Here is a 19,889-nt window from a genome sequence, read left to right on the forward strand (position 1 = left end):
TTGTGTAAATTTATCCTTTTATTCGCTATCAAAGAAAAAATAAAATCTATTTAATTATGCATTTACAAATAAATCCTCAATTGAATGATAATCGACAATTATATTTAATATAAATTTATATTAATGTATTGTATATCTTTCAAATACCTTTTTATTTAGTAATGGCGTATTATACAATACCGAGCGAAATAAATATTTGATAAATTAAAAAATATTTCCGTACTTTACGTCGAACATGCAGCGTACAATTTATTTCAAGTTCCTAAGAATGGAATGAAAAAACTAGACTGTACTCTATTATAATATGCAAGTAATAAACGATATGGAACATTGGATTCAATAATGCGGATGGCCAAATAACGTGTAACACAATATTTAAATACCATTTTTATTGCTCTCTCGCAACGATTTACTTTTGTTACACAAGTTACATGTATCTATTGTTATCTCTAGAACGAATTACGTGAAATGCAAATGTATGTAATCAGAAATAATTAAAAGCTCCCGAAGAACCGAGGTGATAAATTTTTGTGTCTCCCGCGATCCGAGAGCAGGTGCCATAAATGCGCAGCATGCTGTATAAATCGATGCGCCTCGGCCGCGGGCTTTTACCTACTTTTAGCCCACTCCAATTTTTCTGCGTCCCGGTTTACGGGTCTCTTTTTGCCTGATTCGAACGTAACAAAACGTCACGATGTACGTCTAAATGAATTAGAACTTTCGACGAACGCGTACCACCTTCGAGCATCGTTCGTCTCCGATCTCAATACATATCCTGCGGGAGCTGTTGGTGCATTTTTTCTATAGAGCGGATAAGACTGTCGGATCGCTTTTTTTTCACCCTTTCGGGTATTTGTCGTAGTCATATCGAGCGATTCGCGTGAAACTGTAACATGTCACATGTAACACGAACGATTTATGAAATCTCGTCGACCCCGGCGATTCGCGTTAGGCATTACGGGGACTTGTACGTACCAGCTGCATAATCATATTAAATAATGAGAATCAACGCAACAAAAATGAGCAGTCTGATCGAGGAGAAGATTGATCAGAAACTAAAGGTGAGCAGCTAACATCGTTTACCTTTTTTTAATGTGTTTCTCATTATTTTTTCTGATCCCAAACATCGTTAATATGAAACAGTTACTGTAATGGATTTATCCTGCAGTCATTCATTTTAATTCCCTTTTAATTCTCGTTTGGATAATTGGATAAACACGAGAGAAGAATGCTTTGAAAAACGACGCTTTTTTAAATTAAGTAATTATATACGTTACGAGTGCAGTTATAAGATTCTAATGATTAGGAGCGTTTTTATTTTTAGAAAGGAAGCCGTGTTTCTATTTAATTATGCGATCGTTTAAATATTAGTATATAAGTAGAATTGTTCTTTTATGATTGAAAATGAAGGACAGCAAATGTTGTATTAAAAGTATAGCTTTGTGACTGAATACATGTATGCAAAGCATTGAGACAATACATAATTAATTAATCAATATGCAGAGATATTTGTTATTCCAATGAAGATTGTACTGTAGATTTCTTACTCTTGTTTTTTAATTCTCTAATCGTTATCGGTATTTTATTATGCATATGTAACATATCATTTGCATGATACTCATTAATTATATAAAAAAAGAAAAATCTTTAAATTAAAAGATATTTTTCAATTGTCTTTTTTTTAAAAGGTGAGGACGGGGATGGTCAGCGTTAGCGATGGGAAAAGTAAACCGATACCAATGCGTTTACATTTATCCATGGAAGTGTTGAAGCTGCAAAGAGAAGATTTAGAGGTAAAGTTTAATGTTACCATTATATAATCATTGGTGTTCTTTGTATGGTTTATAAAAGAAACAATACTGATTTCCAGCAGGCAGCGAACCACAATAAACCGCCATTAGATGCTAAAGAAAGGATGGTGCAAATAACGAGGCAAAAGGTTGGAGGATTAGGACTAAGTATAAAGGGGGGAGCAGAGCATAAGCTTCCCGTACTCATATCTAGAATCTATAAAGGCCAAGCAGCTGATCAGTGCGGCCAATTGTTTGTAGGAGATGCAATAATTAAAGGTAAATGTAATTTTATAAATAATGTTACAAACTTTAATGTTGCTTTATTAAAAGATGCTTTGTCAATAATAGTATTGATATTGGTTTCATTTCTATACATAAACAGCCTTGAATAGTACTTATCCTATTTATGTCAGATCTGTCAGTATTGGTTTCTTTCATTGAAATAATGTCAGCTATTCACCTATACTATTATAAAGCAAAACCTACTTTCAAGTTATGAATGTAAAGACCATGTCATGCAAGATAATAGTGTAAAATGTGTGTAAACCTTGTTGCAGTAAATGGAGAGTATATAACTGCGTGTAATCATGATGATGCTGTCAATATCTTAAGAAATGCTGGTGACATAGTTGTGTTAACAGTGAAACATTATCGCGCTGCGAAACCATTTTTACAAAAGAATGGTAAATATAATTTAACCAATCTATTATTTAAAAATATCTTTTGGACGTTAGTAAAACGTTTCAATTATTTTCAGAAAAAGAAGAAAAGTTGGACAATGTTGCAAATGGAGGTTCAGAGGATGAATGGTTATCTCTTAACAGACAGGGTGATAGTCCTAGATGCGGTCATAGTAGGCAAAGTTCGAACGCATCTGCCACTTCTATTCAATCCAAAAAATGGGTGGATGTTATAACAGGTTGCCACGATATCTTTTAATATCTGGTTGCTTTCTATGTTCAAATAGCAGCCAATTAATCTATAAGATAATACTATATATAATTCCAGTTCCACTGATGATGGCTTATGTAACAAGATATATCTTTGGAACAGACAAATTGAGAAGAAATGCATTTGAAGTAAGAGGATTAAATGGAGCGCGTACTGGTGTAATACACTGTGATGATAGTGCCATTTTGAGTCAATGGTTAAAATACATAACTGATAATATTACAGGTTTAACACATTTACAGGTGAGAAGTCACTCAATTTCGTCACTTAAAGTAGTAACTCTATAATTTTTTAACTATCTTTTAGATGAAATTATATAATCGCAATTTTGGTATCGGTGAACGCATAGAATACATGGGATGGGTCAATGAAGCAGTGAGTAATAGTAATCAGCCATGGCAAAGTTACAGACCAAGGTTTCTAGCATTAAAAGGACCTGACTTGTTACTATTTGAAACTCCGCCTGTGAGCACCAATAATTAATATGTGTATGTATAACGTAATTAAACCTTATATATTATAAAAATAAATATTATTATTTATTCGCAGTGCAATATAGGAGATTGGTCACGGTGCGCATTAACTTTTAAAGTATATCAAACTATGTTTCGTGTAATGCGAGAGTCCGAAAACGTAGACGAGAGGCAACACTGTTTTTTAGCGCAAAGTCCAGGTAAACCTCCGCGATATCTGAGCGTTGAAACTAGACAAGAACTCTTAAGAGTTGAAGCAGCGTGGCATACCGCAGTGTGTTCGGCTGTTACACATTTGAAAGTTAGTAAGAAACTCGTGTATTCTTTAAAGTAATCATTATTTTTTATTTTCTAATATTATTATTATTATTATATATATATTTTTTGCTTTTGTTATATAGAGTAAAACATTTCCTGTTACTTTTAATGGAAGAAGCGCAGGTTTGACATTGGAATGGACTCAAGGTTTCACACTTTCTTATGAAGATATCGGAGAGACCGTATGGCGTTACAAATTCTCGCAATTGAGAGGATCTAGCGACGACGGAAAGAGCAGACTAAAATTACACTTCCAAGAACCGGATAATATCGCTATCGAGACGAAGGTATTATTTAATAAGCAAAATAGCATTTGGAAATTCGCTACACATCATATTTTGTATCACTCCTTTTATTTTGTAGGAATTGGAATGTTCTCAGTTACAGAATTTATTGTTCTGCATGCATGCATTTTTAACTGCAAAGGTTGCTGCAGTCGATCCAACGTTTTTAACATCGACAACTCCGTAAGATTAAAGAGTAAGTATTATTGCCAAAAATGAGATCAGAAGGTGGATCATTGTTTAATATTCATATACTTGCATAAACGTTACAACAGAAATATTATAATGAATTAGAACGAAGAGATGTCAAATACTAGTCAATTTTTGAGAAAGATATTTATCTTTTTCGAAAAAGAAATTATATGAACTTGTACGAATATTTTTACTTTTAATGCTTTTTTTAACAATTTTATTTCTGTGGAATATCGATTAACTTTTATAGCGAACGATATTGATTGCTACAAGTTATTTTATTTATACATGTTGTTATGTATTTTGCTATTAATTAAGCACTGCTATTTATTTTTTTTTATACTTAATGAATTAGACATTTTTTATGAAATTTATATTTTATCGCGGTATTTTAAAAGGAACATTAAAGGATAATCGTTGTTATTTCAATGTTGAAGGCGTAATGTTTTTTTATATAATTATTTTTTGTATAAAAATCATATTTGCATTTACTATGGAAAAAGAGACACGTTAAGTCAGATATTTAAAAAAAAAGAACTCGCGCTCGTTCATGATTTTTAAGTTCCAACAATAAGGCAATCCACTTTGAGCAATAAGTTGCACGTTCACGTGTTGAGTTATCTTTCACGTATATCTGGTGCCTTAAAAACCATGAACAAGGTGTAATTAATAAGTTAAAAAAAAACGCATCGAAGTTGTATAGTTCGTTAGAAGAGCAAGTTTTATGCATTTAATGCCAACAAATATACATTATATAATAGGAAATTTCATCTTGCGTTAAGAACCGACATATGAGATTAATATTAGCCTGTTATTCATTTTAAATCAGTATTAATTGAACGAGACAAAATCATGGTGGAATAATGTAATAGCAATAAGTAACGTAACAGTAGACCATGGTGGCCATTTATTAAAAAGAATTTCGTTGACAGATATATAGATGACGATGGATAGATTACAGCAAATATATGTAATATTAATTATCAAAATCTATCGTTGAACGAGTTTTATAAAAGCAATTAAATGATTAATGTTTCTCCCTGAATTTTAGCAGTGCATCTTCAAAACAATTTTCATTTATATCTGATTAATTTAATGCAAACTATATTTTCAAGACCACAAATGTTTTCTTATTTACTAGATTTCTTTTTTTTCTTTAGTCAGAGAAGTCATGAGAATTCTTCTCTATTACATTTAAAAGTTATAATGTTACAAAGTACATTAAAGTAACTTTTGGAAGAAGTATCACACTCTGTGCAATTAATCTATCAATTTACAAATCTATTTAGAGCAATAAATGTGTAATGAACGAAGAAAACAGAACAAATGCTGTTTAGATTACGAAACTGCACTTTGTATTAATCGTGGTACACAATTTTTATTATTAGGATATTACGCGAATTTTATCATAACCGTCTGAAAAAAACCTAATAAAACTATGTGTGCTTACAATTACATACATAAATATATTCTATTCATCAATTAGTTATTCGATTGTCTTAGTTGATGATTCATTACTAAAAGAAAGACATATTTTTAGCACTTACATAGAAATGAATTTTAGTAATATAAGCAAATTGTTGGGAATTCCATTTTTATTGCACATTTCAAAGGTCTCCAGTTACTTGTAGAAAGTGCCTATATAAATATATATAATACAATAGCAATTATTAAAACACAAATTCGTCTTCATTTTAATCATTGTTTTACTTTAGAAGTGTAAACAATTGAAGCGTTACCATGGTCAGAATATTAAATATCACGATGTTCAGTACTAAAAGGCACTCTAGAAGAAACAAAAGATATCACTTCCTCTTTAATTTATTCAAATATTTTATAGCAGTTTGTATACAGTCGTGTGCTTTTAATTATTTGATTTATTTACAAAACGACCATGTGCATATAATATATCGAACAATAATACAGTTTAGAGATTAAGTGGAACTCACTACTGAATTTAATTATAGAAGCATTGCGGTGAGTTTTTATAAATTTTAATGTCCTTAGAAAATGTTAAAAGTAGGTACAAAAGAGAATTAATTAAGCGAGGTACGATTACAGAGAAGTATTGTTCATGGTCGATCACCTGTTGGGTTCACAAATAAATAAATGTGTGATGTCTAAATGAGAAACAATTAATGAATAATTAAATTTTTTTATTGTACTTATACATCGTGCATGCATTCTATAATTAAATTTAGATTATTATGAAAAACTGCACAATTAGATTATATAGATAAAATAAGTAAAAAGAAACTGCAAGAGTTGAATGTAACGTTAAACTTATTTATTTGTCGTTAACCATCATTTAGAAGACTTTGAGAAAACTTTTAATGCATTGGAGAATTCATGTCAGAGTATTTATAATTATTTAGTCCTGTAAGAATATGTATGTTATATTATATAAATGTGTGTGATATGAATTCAGTCAAGATTTATACTATTATATTGGTTTTAAGCGGTTCATTACCATAAAGTACTTTGTTGCATTTAATGAGATTGCACAATATGTTATTTTAATGGATTCTTCAGTGCATTGACGTGCGAATATCTTTTAATTCATTCTGTGTTACATACAAATATCAATGTATATAGAAGAGCATGGCCATACATCTTCTAAACGATAATATTTAAGTCTGAAACTGTTAATTTTGAAATCCCATTTCTTCCTAATTTTCAATGAATGCCGGAGAAAGATTATCGTGTAATAATATTAGATTGATAATGGGATTGCAGGAATACAGCACGCTAAGGCTAAACAAAAGAAATGCAAAACATTCTTATTTTATATTTTAAAATATAGTTTATCTGTTATAATGTCTATCCACCCATTGACAATATGTTTTAAAATATATTATTGTTAGAAGTTAAAAAATAAACTCAAAACATTTTTTAAATTCCTATCGCTCATCTATTGTACACACACAAGCTATCGGTGTAAAACTAAGTGTTTTTTTACATATTCATAGAATGATTACTTAAATTTTAAACGCACAAATGTTTTGTACAAAAGCTCCTAGTTTAAACGTATTAAGCAACGAAATGTGTTGTCTGTCTTTTATGAAGAATAATCAAATATGGTATAGCTTATTATTTTAAAAACTCTACGTGCGATGGTTTAGGAACATTTTCGAATATTCGCGCGCCTACGATAAACTGTTATCGTTTCCGTTCGCGATAGATACGTCAGTTGTTGTCCCGTGGTAACAAGGGAACGTACGTATCTTCTGCTCTATTTTGAAACTGCTACGTTTCTGGGAACACCTCACAGAGGGCAGTGGAATGTTCGATTCTGCAGAGTGGCAAATACGTGCGAGTTCTCGCGAACGCTGGTCCCGTTTTCGTTGGGTATCCCTGTATTTACGTAAATCAATTAGAAAATGGAATCGTAGAACAAGGTATTCGCTGTAAGATCCGATACATACGAGCGACTTTTTCACGCGCGGACGTATGTTCTTCTTTTTTTTTTTCTTTTCAGCCGAGAAAAGAAAGAAAGGCGTAAAGTACACGCGTCGGAAAGTTGCTCGTGTGCATCGGGACTAAATTGTCAACTTGTGTATCAATATGGCGGCGAATCTCGAGGAAGAGCAAAGTTTAAGAGAGTGCGAGGAATATCTACAGAGACATAATATTCAACAAGTTTTAAGAGACTGTATAGTGCAGCTGTGTGTGGGACGTCCTGAAAATCCCATATCATTCTTAGGGGAATACTTCCAGAAGCTGGAACGGGTATGTATCGAGTGATTTTTCACCAAAATAACCTCAGATTTTCACTTCTCTCTCTGTTTAATCATATTACTCGTAGATGATCGAAGCGTTTTAGTTTGTTCGTCGCATATTACATTACACGCATTGTAACAATAAGTGTTTGTATCGCAATAACGTAGACGTGACAAGGAATACGTATCAATTAATATGTCATACAAGTTACGTATATGACAGGGATCTGTCAAAAGATTAATGTTTATATTCATACGTATATAACTGATGTACGTTATATTATTTACCCAATTTCAACGATGTCAGATTGATTGCATCGATTGACATTATCGAAAATGAAATTATTTTACGATATCGGGAAAAATTCGTCTTGTTCGATATAAACAGATTGGTATGCACGCATTATACTGAAACATGTTCACGCAGAAATATTATTTCATAAGAAAGGAAAATAATATTAGTATTACTAGATATTTTTAATCTTTAGTTAGATTATAATATAAGTTTTAGTCTTTTGTAGAAAAATAGATAGATACAGAGAGACAGAGTGAGAGAATAAAAGCATATACAATATTTTTATTTTTTCGTTTCAAGGATTTACAATTTTTTAAGTTCTATTCCTAATGTTACTTCGACGAAAAAATATTATGCGTACACATACTCGAAGCTGGCAACTATTTTTAACCGAATAAACAATTGTTTAAGAGCTTTCAGTCATGCACACTCATAGATATCTTAACATAAAATCTAAAGTACGTTTAAACGATCATATATTTTAACAGTTGAAATATATCGGTTAAACGTTTACTTTTTAGCGGTATACTTGGCGTCAAACACGTTCATTCGATGTCTCGAGCTCTTTTAAAAGTTAAGGGAAAAAAGATGTTAATCGATGTTCGATATGGTCAGCCGAAAAATTTTGTTGATATTTTTATCAAATTTGTCTCGATGTTAATAATAATATATCGAACATACGCTTCAATTTCACCTTAATTGGATGCGAAACAAATGTTTTTTACAACCAGGAGAGGCGTGTATATTTGATATGCAACTCCCAAGTAGCGTACACATTTTTACTCAGGAGAGTTATGCATACAGCATTATCCTTGACATTAAGATTTTCGTATCCCCGCGAACAACGGCAGAATATTCAGTCGTCCCCCCCCCTTTCAACCCTGTTGGTAATCGCGTGTATACGTACACCACGTGAAACGATCGATAATATTTTCCATTTCTCGGATGAATCGTGCAGGGCAAACAAACGCAGCATTGAATCGCGGTCGATGAAATCGGTAACACGTCATCGGTTTCCATTACTGCGTTTGCATACACGTATACACGGGAGAAGGTAAGCGCGGCTACGGGGGCTGCTCTAAATATAGCGTACGCTCGAAATATAACGAGGCGCGCAACCTTAGCCAACAACGAGGAAAGCCGTGTGTAAACGCGTCGTCCTCGAAAAAAAAAAGAAAAATATGCGAGAGCCGCGCGTTGCGGCAACGTGTTCGAGACGAGCTACGCCGGAAGTACGTTGTTATCCGTACAGCTTTCGTCTGTCAATGAGTTAGCCATCGATCTGGTCGTATCGGCGAGAAATTTCGCCCCGTTCGACGCCCGCTTCGCGGTCAACTGCGATACGAAACGTCGTGGTCGCGTTTAATCGAATTTGGCGAGACCTTAGAAAATTCTGTAGCGACGCGCGGTGAACGTACACTGGCGCTTGATCAGCTACGATTACAGCCGCGGTTTGTACGGTTACTTTCGCTCGCGGAGAGTACCGGGTGGAACATTTTCTTTCTCGCGGTACCGAGTTACATGCGTGCCGGTGTACGAGCGGCGACCAAGGATCGAACGCGTTAATCGAGTGGAAAAGGGACACGTGTACGTGTTCGGTGCCGAATATCGAATAATATCGACGAGCAATGAACGAGGTACGATCCGTGAACGCCGGGCCTTGAACAACATTTTTGTGTGCGCTGTTCGATGTGTGGTTTTTCGCGTGTTACAATGACCGTGCGTTTAACTTTTACTTTAATCGAACGTGTTGTATGTCAGGCAAGGAACGATCGGAGGTTTATATCGATGATTCGATGCAGTTAAATCACTTTGCTTTGGTAACCGTCAAGAGTCGTTATTGGTCTCAACGGGGACGACTGATATTCTGTAAACGCCATTTCTCTACTGTTATCGCGAAGAAACAAGTCATAATGTGGTCGATTTTTTTTATTATTATTTTTCAAATAACTTTAGGCTTATAGATGTAAGATAAGGCGAAGGATATTTCTGTATTGTTCTTTTTATGTCACACAATTGATGTTTCACCACGTGCCAATGTCACTGACCGATTAGTCTTGACACTGTCCCTCTGTTCTTTTAAACGTGATACTGTTGCTAACGCGATTCGTACATTTTTAAGGCAGTGGTATTTTAAGTGGTCATATACGTGTACTTATAAATATCATATTTGTGTGATATAATTTAGACGAACGGGACTTAAATTGTACTTCATTAATTTTTTTAAACTATTAAGTAAAGTTTGCCTTTTTTTTTTAAATTAAGTTAAATGATCGTTCGACCCCTAAATATCGAGATATGAAAAGGCATTAATTATCGATATACACTGTGAAGGTATGCTATATTACCCGCGCGTTTAATTGTTATTAGGTATTAATGGAGTAAGCGACGGACTCGATTAATTGGACGTTTTCACGTCGTGTTGCGTATTTACGAGGGGGGCACTCATCTGTGAAAACGCCAAGTGACCTATGCCATTATTTGCTTACATTTTCATCGATGCTCATCGTTCCACAAGCCGTGCAATATTTTATCCAAGAGGCTTATATAATTTTACAGTAAGCGGTTAACTTTCGTAGGATAAGGGGTGAGATACTTGGCAACCGCATTTAATCACGGAAACTTTCGTTATCCTTCCGTCTGTTGTCCATCAAACGTAGTTGAAAATATCCGATAAAATCCCGACTTCTTTGTAAATTAATGAATCCGTATGTTGCGTGTTATTTTCAGCGTACGGATTTATAGATATCTAAGAAATTTAGAGGAGCATATGATTTTATTAGAAGAAGGGTATAGCATTGCCTGTCCTCTTACGCTGAGATTGTTCATTTTCTAAACTTTTTCATTAAAGAAAGTATCGATATGGTACAACGAGTAATTAGAGCGAAACACGGGAACGGTACTATATAAGTCTCGTAGTTGATCATGCTTTAATCAACCGTAAATGTAAATAAACAAGACAGCAGTGTAAGCGAAGCGCTGATTCGGTCGATAATTCGGTCTTGAATTCTCCGCTTATAATCATATTTCTCATCCTCGTGGACGGTGTTAGAGGAATCCTCCCGTGTATCGAGAAATGGTTTCTCTCCGTAATTTACGTGTCGTTTAAATGAAATTTTAAAAATGCGACAAATGGTGGATCGAACCTGATGGATCGAGTGCTGATCGTGGTTTTGATTTTTAATTACAGCAGCAGGCTCTCGATGCCAAGCAACAGATCGCAACGAGTCCAGAGGACACCGAGGACATACCTGCCGGGCAGCAGGGCCCTCAGGTCCCAAGGCGCAGAGGCGGTATCTCCGCGGAACCAGTCTCCGAGGAGGATGCAACCAGTTACGTTAAAAAAGTTGTACCTAAGGACTACAAGACAATGGCTGCCCTGAGCAAGGCCATCGCTAAGAATGTCCTCTTTGCTCATCTCGACGAGAACGAACGTTCAGACATCTTCGACGCCATGTTTCCTGTCACGTTCCTCCCCGGAGAGACAATCATTCGCCAAGGTGCAAGAAATTTCTTAACCGGGGTTCGATGCTTGATTGTTACAATTAGCTAGCAGTGGTATTTTTTATCATTTGGTGTTTCTAATCATTTGTACTCGTGTATACGTTTCATGGTTCTTTCGCTGATTGCATGTCATTTAGTTACGCTCGACTGGTTAGCGTAGGCAATACGTAGTACTATAATTATGAATCTTTACGCATGGTATCAGGTATATTCGAAATTTTTAAGCGAGAAGGGTCTCTCTACCATGGAGTTGAATTGAATATTCTTTATTGTTTGTTGAAAAGGCGACGAGGGTGACAACTTTTACGTGATCGATCAAGGGGAGGTAGAAATCTTTGTGAATGGAGAGCTGGTAACCACGATAGGGGAAGGCGGCAGTTTTGGTGAACTTGCGTTGATCTACGGGACACCGCGGGCTGCGACCGTTCGAGCAAAAACCGACGTAAAGCTATGGGGCATCGACAGAGATTCTTATCGTAGAATCCTTATGGGATCCACCATAAGGAAACGGAAAATGTACGAGGAATTCCTCTCCAGAGTTTCAATTTTAGGTAAGCGTTTCGTGTCCCACGGAAACGTGCCAACGTCTCCTCGGATATGTTGTATCAAATTTCCGTTATTTTTAGAATCTTTGGATAAGTGGGAACGGCTGACGGTGGCCGATGCTTTGGAGCCGGTAGCATTTGACGATGGGGAAACGATAGTACGACAGGGTGAGCCGGGTGAAGATTTTTACATAATCGTTGAGGGTACGGCGCATGTTTTGCAACAACGTTCGGAGGGTGAGGAACCAGCGGAAGTTGGCCGTTTGGGACCATCTGATTATTTCGGTATGTAGGAACTGTAATTCAACTGAAAGCATAAGGCGGATCAGGCACGATTGACGTTGTCTTTCCCCCTTCTTAGTTGTTCTAACAGTTTCCAAGGGAAAAAATTATTGCTGCCATTACAGTGAATTCTCTCTATCTACATTTGTGTATCCGTAGCAACGTATGCATCAGTATTGGTTCCTAGCTGAATTACGGCTAATCTTTTATTTATCATTTACCAGCCTTATTACTCGACTTCATCTGGAATTTACATTCTGATTTGATCTTCCCATAGTATTTGCCCACATAATAGTTTTCTCATAACTTGGGAAAAGAGAGAAGGATTATTGAAAATGATTTGAATATTATCGAAATCGGTGAGACGACTCCTCTCTGTATAATTAGGTGTTTTTATATAAACGTAAACGTTCAGGACTGATGGTACAAGTACTAGTAATATATGAGCAACGTTTCTGGCAGCGGAGTGCTGCATAATGGTGACAATGTTTTACTCGTTACAGGTGAAATCGCATTGTTACTCGATAGACCAAGAGCAGCAACCGTAGTGGCGCGAGGACCCTTAAAATGCGTGAAACTTGATAGAGCAAGATTCGAACGAGTTTTAGGACCGTGCGCGGATATTCTAAAGCGTAACATCACTCAGTATAACAGTTTTGTGTCCCTGTCCGTATAAATTTGCTGTTACCAGTGACATTATGAGCCATCCTGATTTCTTTTTATGAAAAATACATTTCACTAATAACATTTTTTATTTGAATAATAATATAAGCAAATAACTGTATTACGTCAGCTAACAGCCAGTTCCGTGTTAAGAATTATATATGTTGATCCGTTGTTATCCATTTAACTCGCATGTTCTTTTACCAGAAACATTACAAAGTCATTTTTTAATGCGACGTCCTTAAAATAGAGATTTGGGATAGTAAATTTCTTCTTTAAATTGATAAAGTGGTTAAGTTGTTGTCTTGTAACTCAAACTAAATGAGTTTTGTTATCTGTGTTTGGTATGTGAGCCATTTCTGTATAACTTTTTCCTTTTTAATTAATGTATACAATATAGGGAAACACGTATCTCTACAACGACATATATGATTCTTCTAACACAAATCGTGTAATTAGGAACGCCGTGATACATCGAGTTTATGCACTTTGTAATTTGCGACGCGGCGAAATAGAGAACAAATCTTATCCAGTTTTACATGAACATATTCTCGAGAATATTCGAAACACGTGAGAGTAATTGGACAAACGAAATTCAGCAGCTGTATGTCCCACCTCATAAGATTTCTCGCTGTTCGATGGAATTAATAAAAAATCTTATTGCGTTACCAAATAGTCGGTTTTCAATTTGCGTCTCTGTAACTTTTAATCTTATTTATTACATCGGATTTAAAATCTATTTGATAGCTTTAGAACGACGCAACATTTAATTTATTATGCACGTGTATGTGTATATAATTTGAGAACAAAATATGACAAAGCTTATACTGAATTCGGGCAATTGTGTAAACATATGAATTTAAGTATTAAAATTTTGATGCAACATCGCACAATTTTAACGGCAATTTCCGTATAAGAATCGAATCGATTATTTGCATCGAACGACTGCTTTAATTATCTATAAAAATCGATTACATCGCAGATTGATTCTGTCAAGTAAATAAAAAGAACTTATTTTAATTGCCGTGCAATTAATTGGTCTGTATTTGCTAGATATGAAAGTATATCGACAATTATCGATAATTTGATATTCAATTATTAATAACTGTTGATTATGTTGATAGCTTAAATTTCACTAAACTTATATTACTCGAAGAGCCTCTTTTCTTTTGTATTTTTTTTGTTGTTGCACGATGATAGTTTTATTTTTTCCATGCTCATGAATTTATATTTATCCTTATTATTTTATTTAAAAATTAAACATGTATATGTATCAATATCATAATTATTACTTTTAAGTAAAAGGAATGTGGACTTTGTACGATAGTACAAAAATGAAACGCGTTATAAAATTTTAATGTTTATTAATAATAAAAATGATGGAGTTTTCGTAAACTCATTAGGTTTTCAGCATAACATATATAGATTAAGAAATAGTATTATATTCAAAAATTAAATAATTTATTATGCACAACACCATATTCGAATGTTATAGTACAATTTAATGTCTTTCTCTTCTCTGAATCGTTAAACCTCTCGTACCTCTGCTCTGTTTCTTATAAATCGTCGAAAGAGAATTCTCGACAAGCTATTAAGAAAGAAGAAGAAACATTGTCCTGTGGTAAACACTTAAAAAGATAAAAATAATCACTCTTCACACGCGAGAATGGCATCCGATACGAATGTGCCTTTGTCCCGTTAGAAGTTTCTGATTGCTGTTGATTCTTGAACACGTTACGTTGAATAATTCCTCAGAACTGATACCTTCGTCTCGATAGTTTTACCAACAAAGCCATTAATCGCCCATCTCCCCCGATGGTTTCTCATCTTTCTTCTTCATCGACCAGCTGCCCGGCATGTCAACTTGCTTTCAAAAACCCTCAATACGATTCTTACCACGAGAAGCCCATCATAGCAATTTACTAATGTGCGTTCAACCACGTTCTTCGATTCCAATTCAATACCATTTTCCTCTTCTATTGTAGCAATTACAATCACTGTACTTTCTGTCACGCGTATTCACGTTGCACGTCCATGGTACGAAATTTCGAAGTTTATCCCCTCGTTTTTTTTTTTGAATCGACGATAAAGCTTAGATCCTTTGCGTGGAGCGAGAAATTTGTATGGTAAAAGATTAAAAAATTCTGATCCTTTCCGAAGTAGACAGCATTTGGAAAAATGACGCGTGGAATTCACCAGACACGAGAGTAAAAATACGTATAACATGTTATATACAACATATGAATGAAGTGTGGAGGATCTATCAGTTGTGATCAAACGAATTCGAAGTTTTGACCAAACTCAAAGGAGAAGCTTTCGTTTTCCTGAAGATAATTTTTTTTTTCTATCGTCTCCTTTCTCTCCTTTAGTAATTCACTAAGAACCTCGGCTTCATACCGAGATTTTATTTGAGGTAGTCACGGACGACTTTAAAACGGCCGTCCTGATGATTCCTTTTGTACAATTCTCATCCAGCCCAGTAAATGGATCCTTCGCTTGCGCCAGGCTGAGACCGAGACACGTACAATATGTACAACGTTATCGTGGGGGAAATTTTCATTTATACAAATTGTTGCTCGACTAGTTAAACGTCGATCAACGAAGAGAACAAGGGATGGTAAGAATTATCAGTAACAGGTCAACTGTGTAGTTAGATATATGCACATGCATATGCATATGTATGTGGATGGTACATATGCATATTATCGGGAAACATATGCATATACACACACAGGATTCGCGTGTCTACGAAACGTGACACATGACAATATTGGCTTTTGTTTTATGTATCTTCCACGAAAAAAAGAGCGACGTTGCTCTTTTTTTTTTTTACCAAGCACCTAGACAACCACTGCTTGTCTTGCAGTCGATTAGATGTTGTTCAGGATCAGCATAAACCAACCCCAATTCATTGACAAATTCATAAAACTTGTCCAAAGATTCAAAGGCCAATTCTGCTACGACGAAATCAACCGCCAAATTTTGTCGATAGCTAAACAGCAGAAGAAATGAATCGTTAGACAATCGTGCATTGAACTATATGTACATAAAAAAATATATGCATAGTTCGATCAAAATAAATAATAACTATAAAGCTAGTCATTTTTTTTTTCAGCTACGATGTCCTGTAACAGAAATCTATGTATAATTATCATTGTTGAAGAAATCATTCACAATCTTCCACTTCCTCTATGTAATAACGGTTATCTGGAATAACGTTTAGTTTATGACTTATGAAAATCAATAGCAAAGCTGTTGTTGCTTTGCAAGATCTTGTTTGGAAAGAAAGAGAATTGTACGTTTAAATACATTTCCATTACACTTGGAATGAAAAATGTTATGGAAATATATTTAAAACTCGTTTAAAGTAAAACTAAAGTTACATCTAACTCTATGATTTTATAATTCGTTTGTAGTTGAAAAAAAATTGTAAAACAATTGCCAAATGAGGAATTATCCAACAAAATATTAATTAAATTTACCTGTTACTATTAAATTAGTGACTTTTCGATCTCGTTATATCTTCTTGCATTTCATGATCAATTATTTTAAGGTGTTAAATATAGAGTGATGACACACTCTGACATGTATAAAGAAATGATTATTTCTAAAGAATCTAGTACGTACGACTTAATCATGCTCTTCAGTGCATTCTTGCGTTCCCGCGTAACAAACCAGTCCATTAGGAAAGCTGCCATTCTTGGGGCGGCGGTGTATAGTTTGAAAAAGGCATGGAAATTGCCAAGCCACCATGCAGAACGCACTTTAAGTGCATGTTTTATGCACTCATCGTTTTTGTCTTTTTCCGACAAAGCTGCTAAAATTGTCGTTAAGTCTGTAACAAGGATTCATTTTATTAGACATACATTGGGAAGGAACGTTACCTGTTGATATCGATCGAATGGTATACTTAAAAAGTTGACGTTAAGTACCTTGAGTATTTTTTGTAAAAATATAATACAATATCCTATAAGCGATAAATTCACATCGATTCTCTCCGCCAACGTCTTGGTACAACATCCTCAGTTGTGTCTGGCACTGGTTGAACTCTTCGTGATCACCTTTCTCTAGAGCGACGCGGGCGTGTGTTTCATACACGTGAACTGTAAATGCATCTCGAATACCTTGGACGGTAAGATCTTGACGGATAGATTTAAGTTGATCACAAGCATATCTATAGTCTTGATCAGCCACCCAGCGTTTCTTGACATGTGCCAAAGAATTTTGGAGTACACTTACCGGTCGAACAGCGGACGGAGCTGGAGCCTGAAACCCAATAGAATTTTTAAGTGACCTCCACGGGGTAAATATATTTGTATGTTTTAAACTTACGGATGTTAAACGCAAATATGGTTTTTCTATGTCCTTGCATATTCCAACAATGTGAAGTCCGGTAAAATCAAAGTCTGTTGAGGGATCATCTTTAACACCGTTGGTGACTGTCCTGGAAATAGTATCATTAAATCTTGCGGCACGTTGTTGCAATTTCTCCTTGGATCCCAATTCCTCAGTGTTGCCTGAAGCTAAACCAAATTCTGAATAGAAATGTGATTTCATCTGTTTGGCCTTCTTTGTTTTCTTGCTGCTGTGACTCGGTTTACTTTTCGTGGACTTTTTCGTTTTTAACGACTTATAATCGTGCTCCCGATCGCTAACGTTTGACGAAGATGACGTGCTACGCCTATACTTTCGTGACGACGGCGGGCTACGTGAATCTGAACGCGACCTCGACTTCGATCTCGACCTCGACCTCGATCTTGACTTCGACCTCGATCTTGACCTCGACCTACTCCTTGACCTCGACCTCGACCGTTTGTGATTCACAGAGAGACGCGCGCCAAGCCTAGCCCCAAGAGACGTAGAGAGACCTGGCTTGCGCAAGCCTCCCTGTGTATTCATCAGCGGATTCGGCAAATTGTTCAATTTCAAGGCCGGCTTCTGAGGCTTTATAGTCAGTGTCATACGCTCACTGTGAATGCTGGGCAACGGTTCTTGATCCCAGTCTTTCACCCAAAGCGAGCCATCATTCGCTGCGCGGGTGATCTTCCCTTTCAGTATGATCTCAACCTGATCTTTGTCCACGGCTGTTTTGCATTTCTCGTAGCACCTATTCACGTAATTCTTCAGACTGTCAGGCCAATCGCCTACGGGGCTGGGATTCGTCACGACGGAGGGAGTACCTATCGCTGGTGTGCTACCACCAGCGTTAGGAGTTGTATTATTACTATTGACAGTCGTGATAGTAGGTGTGGTAGGAGTTGGGGATTCTTCAGTTGGTGGAGGAGGAGCTGCAACTTCGTATTGCGTAGGGGGTAAAGGTGGTAACTCGGTCTTCAGATTCGGACCCGGCACGAACGTTGTCGTCGGACTGTTTGCCTGAAAGCTATTGTTGAACTGAGCCGCTAAATTTTTATTCCGCTTACGTTTTTTCTTCGCAGCTCCGCTATTGCCGGACGGAGAAAACGCCAGACCATTCTTTTTGTTTTGTACATTGAAGCGAACTTGGTTATTGTATTCTGAAATAACAGAACACGCATCATTATACCTTGATCGATCACGTCATTCATATAGTTTTTAGATTAGATAGACTGTTAATACTTTCATAAAAATGAAACTTACGAGTCATATCGCTGTGCATTCCGTTCCAGGTACCATAGGGAAATGTATTGTACATATATCCCGGATGAGGCTGCATGGATGCTTGCACTTGATTATTATGCTGCTGAGATGGTTGCACGGACGGCGGTGGTCCGGGAGGCAAAGGAGGAAGTTCAGAATCATCATCCAAAGACATTGGAGTTCCTGGTACCGGAGGCTGCTGATGTAACTGCTTCCCCTGATTGTTGCCCTGCTGCTGTTGTTGCTGCTGCTGTTGTTGTTGCTGCTGCTGCTGCTGTTGTTGTTGTTGTTGCTGCTGCTGCTGCTGCTGCTGCTGTTGCTGCATTTGCTGTGGGGTAAAAGGTTGTCCATATCCAGGCATCATTGCATGATAATAGCTAAATGCTTGCCCTTGATGAGGTACACCTTGATATCCTGGTCCATACAATTGCCTGCAACAAAAAAATACAATCAAACTGACATATACACCTACGGTACACCTTATGGTTTGAAAAAATTAATCAACAGGTATAATTTTAAAGATTTCGAATTAATTATACGCGTTATGTATTCCTGGTTCGACTCGTAGCATTACGATGTATCTTATTTATATATCTAGTTTGATTTCAACTCGAAGATTTATGCGCTACGTGCGCTAATCTAAAATTAGGCCATCGCACGGATCGTTTTTTACACCAGTTGACGCATTATATCGCGTCATCTATTTTCTATCCTTTAACTTTAGCTCGTTCGTTTCGCGTTAAGCGAACGTTTCCATCCGTTCGAATTGCAACGGGAACGTAAAAAAATCCGTAGGGCTAAAAATGGGAAACGAATATGAGATCATCGGACGTTTACGCCTATTTACGTTGCTCCGTGGATACGCCTATGTAATTCCTTCGATCGAAACGTTGCATGACTCATTATTTATTTGCGCATCAAATGGTTCCCGTTTTTTTCTGTCTCTCTGTTTTTTTTTTTTTTTTAAGCAGGTAGCGCGAAATATAATTACCCTGAATATGGAGGAAACATATTGTGGATATTGTTCGGCGAGGGATACTGCCATGCCATATTCGCCATTGAGCCTACTCCAAGTTCTGGCTGTTGTTGAAATGGCTGCTGTCTCTTCTGCGACGCTGTAGCCTCGCCTTCTGACATACCGTGGAACAAAATCAGAATTGCTTAAACAATTGTACACTCTACGTATTCACTGCCGTAAACACTTTTTGCATTACCACGGATCTCTAAGTCCAAACGAGGGAACGCTCTTTA

At 36.1% G+C, this 19,889-nt stretch overlaps 3 protein-coding genes across 8 annotated transcripts; 2 read left to right on the top strand and 1 right to left on the bottom strand.

Moving 5' to 3' along the window:
• Positions 1–843: 843 nt before the first annotated feature.
• On the top strand, positions 844–5,147 carry Syn2 (Syntrophin-like 2). Of its 2 annotated transcripts, none has more exons than XM_076906990.1 (10): positions 844–1,061; positions 1,689–1,793; positions 1,871–2,069; positions 2,351–2,476; positions 2,551–2,712; positions 2,802–2,986; positions 3,051–3,209; positions 3,294–3,518; positions 3,619–3,822; positions 3,899–5,147. In XM_076906990.1, exons 1-10 carry the CDS (start codon positions 999–1,001, stop codon positions 4,004–4,006), a joined length of 1,536 nt encoding a protein of 511 aa, XP_076763105.1. In that variant the 5' UTR covers positions 844–998; the 3' UTR covers positions 4,007–5,147. The 2 variants fall into 2 exon arrangements, with proteins under 2 accessions (XP_076763105.1, XP_076763106.1); XM_076906991.1 differs by having other exon boundaries at positions 845–1,061; positions 1,874–2,069; positions 3,899–5,146.
• Positions 5,148–7,462: 2,315 nt separating this feature from the next.
• Positions 7,463–13,140, top strand: Pka-r1 (protein kinase, cAMP-dependent, regulatory subunit type 1). Of its 4 annotated transcripts, none has more exons than XM_076906996.1 (5): positions 7,463–7,740; positions 11,219–11,525; positions 11,814–12,080; positions 12,156–12,359; positions 12,860–13,140. In XM_076906996.1, the coding sequence occupies exons 1-5, from the start codon at positions 7,576–7,578 to the stop codon at positions 13,030–13,032; spliced, it is 1,116 nt and encodes a 371-aa protein (XP_076763111.1). In that variant the 5' UTR covers positions 7,463–7,575; the 3' UTR covers positions 13,033–13,140. The 4 variants fall into 4 exon arrangements, with proteins under 4 accessions (XP_076763111.1, XP_076763110.1, XP_076763112.1 ...); XM_076906995.1 differs by having other exon boundaries at positions 7,467–7,740; positions 11,216–11,525; XM_076906997.1 differs by lacking the exon at positions 7,463–7,740 and adding an exon at positions 9,481–9,662 and having other exon boundaries at positions 11,216–11,525.
• A 1,318-nt stretch (positions 13,141–14,458) lies between these two features.
• On the bottom strand, positions 14,459–19,871 carry LOC143430621 (leukocyte receptor cluster member 8). 2 transcript variants are annotated; one of them, XM_076906986.1, is made up of 7 exons: positions 19,853–19,871; positions 19,630–19,768; positions 18,639–19,069; positions 17,352–18,535; positions 16,952–17,285; positions 16,647–16,854; positions 14,459–16,011 (listed from the first exon to the last, which is right to left on the bottom strand). In XM_076906986.1, the coding sequence occupies exons 2-7, from the start codon at positions 19,695–19,697 to the stop codon at positions 15,849–15,851; spliced, it is 2,388 nt and encodes a 795-aa protein (XP_076763101.1). In that variant the 5' UTR covers positions 19,698–19,768; positions 19,853–19,871; the 3' UTR covers positions 14,459–15,848. The 2 variants fall into 2 exon arrangements, with proteins under 2 accessions (XP_076763101.1, XP_076763100.1); XM_076906985.1 differs by lacking the exon at positions 19,853–19,871 and having other exon boundaries at positions 19,630–19,832.
• Positions 19,872–19,889: the final 18 nt, after the last annotated feature.

This window comes from Xylocopa sonorina, chromosome 15 (assembly GCF_050948175.1).
Source record: "Xylocopa sonorina isolate GNS202 chromosome 15, iyXylSono1_principal, whole genome shotgun sequence".
NCBI lineage: Eukaryota > Metazoa > Arthropoda > Insecta > Hymenoptera > Apidae > Xylocopa > Xylocopa sonorina.

Bases quoted from the DNA above. Each gene is read 5' to 3' on its own strand.
- LOC143430621 (XM_076906985.1), bottom strand. From the start codon at position 19,775: ATGTCAGAAGGCGAGGCTACAGCGTCGCAGAAGAGACAGCAGCCATTT. The intron at 19,070-19,629 runs GTAATTATATTT...TTTTTGTTGCAG, and splicing joins ATGTTTCCTCCATATTCAGG to GCAATTGTATGGACCAGGAT. The intron at 16,012-16,646 runs GTACGTACTAGA...TCTGCTGTTTAG, and splicing joins CTGAAGAGCATGATTAAGTC to CTATCGACAAAATTTGGCGG.
- Pka-r1 (XM_076906995.1), top strand. From the start codon at position 7,576: ATGGCGGCGAATCTCGAGGAAGAGCAAAGTTTAAGAGAGTGCGAGGAA. The intron at 7,741-11,215 runs GTATGTATCGAG...TTTTAATTACAG, and splicing joins ACTTCCAGAAGCTGGAACGG to CAGCAGGCTCTCGATGCCAA. The intron at 11,526-11,813 runs GTGCAAGAAATT...TTTGTTGAAAAG, and splicing joins AGAGACAATCATTCGCCAAG to GCGACGAGGGTGACAACTTT.
- Syn2 (XM_076906990.1), top strand. From the start codon at position 999: ATGAGAATCAACGCAACAAAAATGAGCAGTCTGATCGAGGAGAAGATT. The intron at 1,062-1,688 runs GTGAGCAGCTAA...TTTTTTTAAAAG, and splicing joins AGATTGATCAGAAACTAAAG to GTGAGGACGGGGATGGTCAG. The intron at 3,823-3,898 runs GTATTATTTAAT...TTTATTTTGTAG, and splicing joins ATATCGCTATCGAGACGAAG to GAATTGGAATGTTCTCAGTT.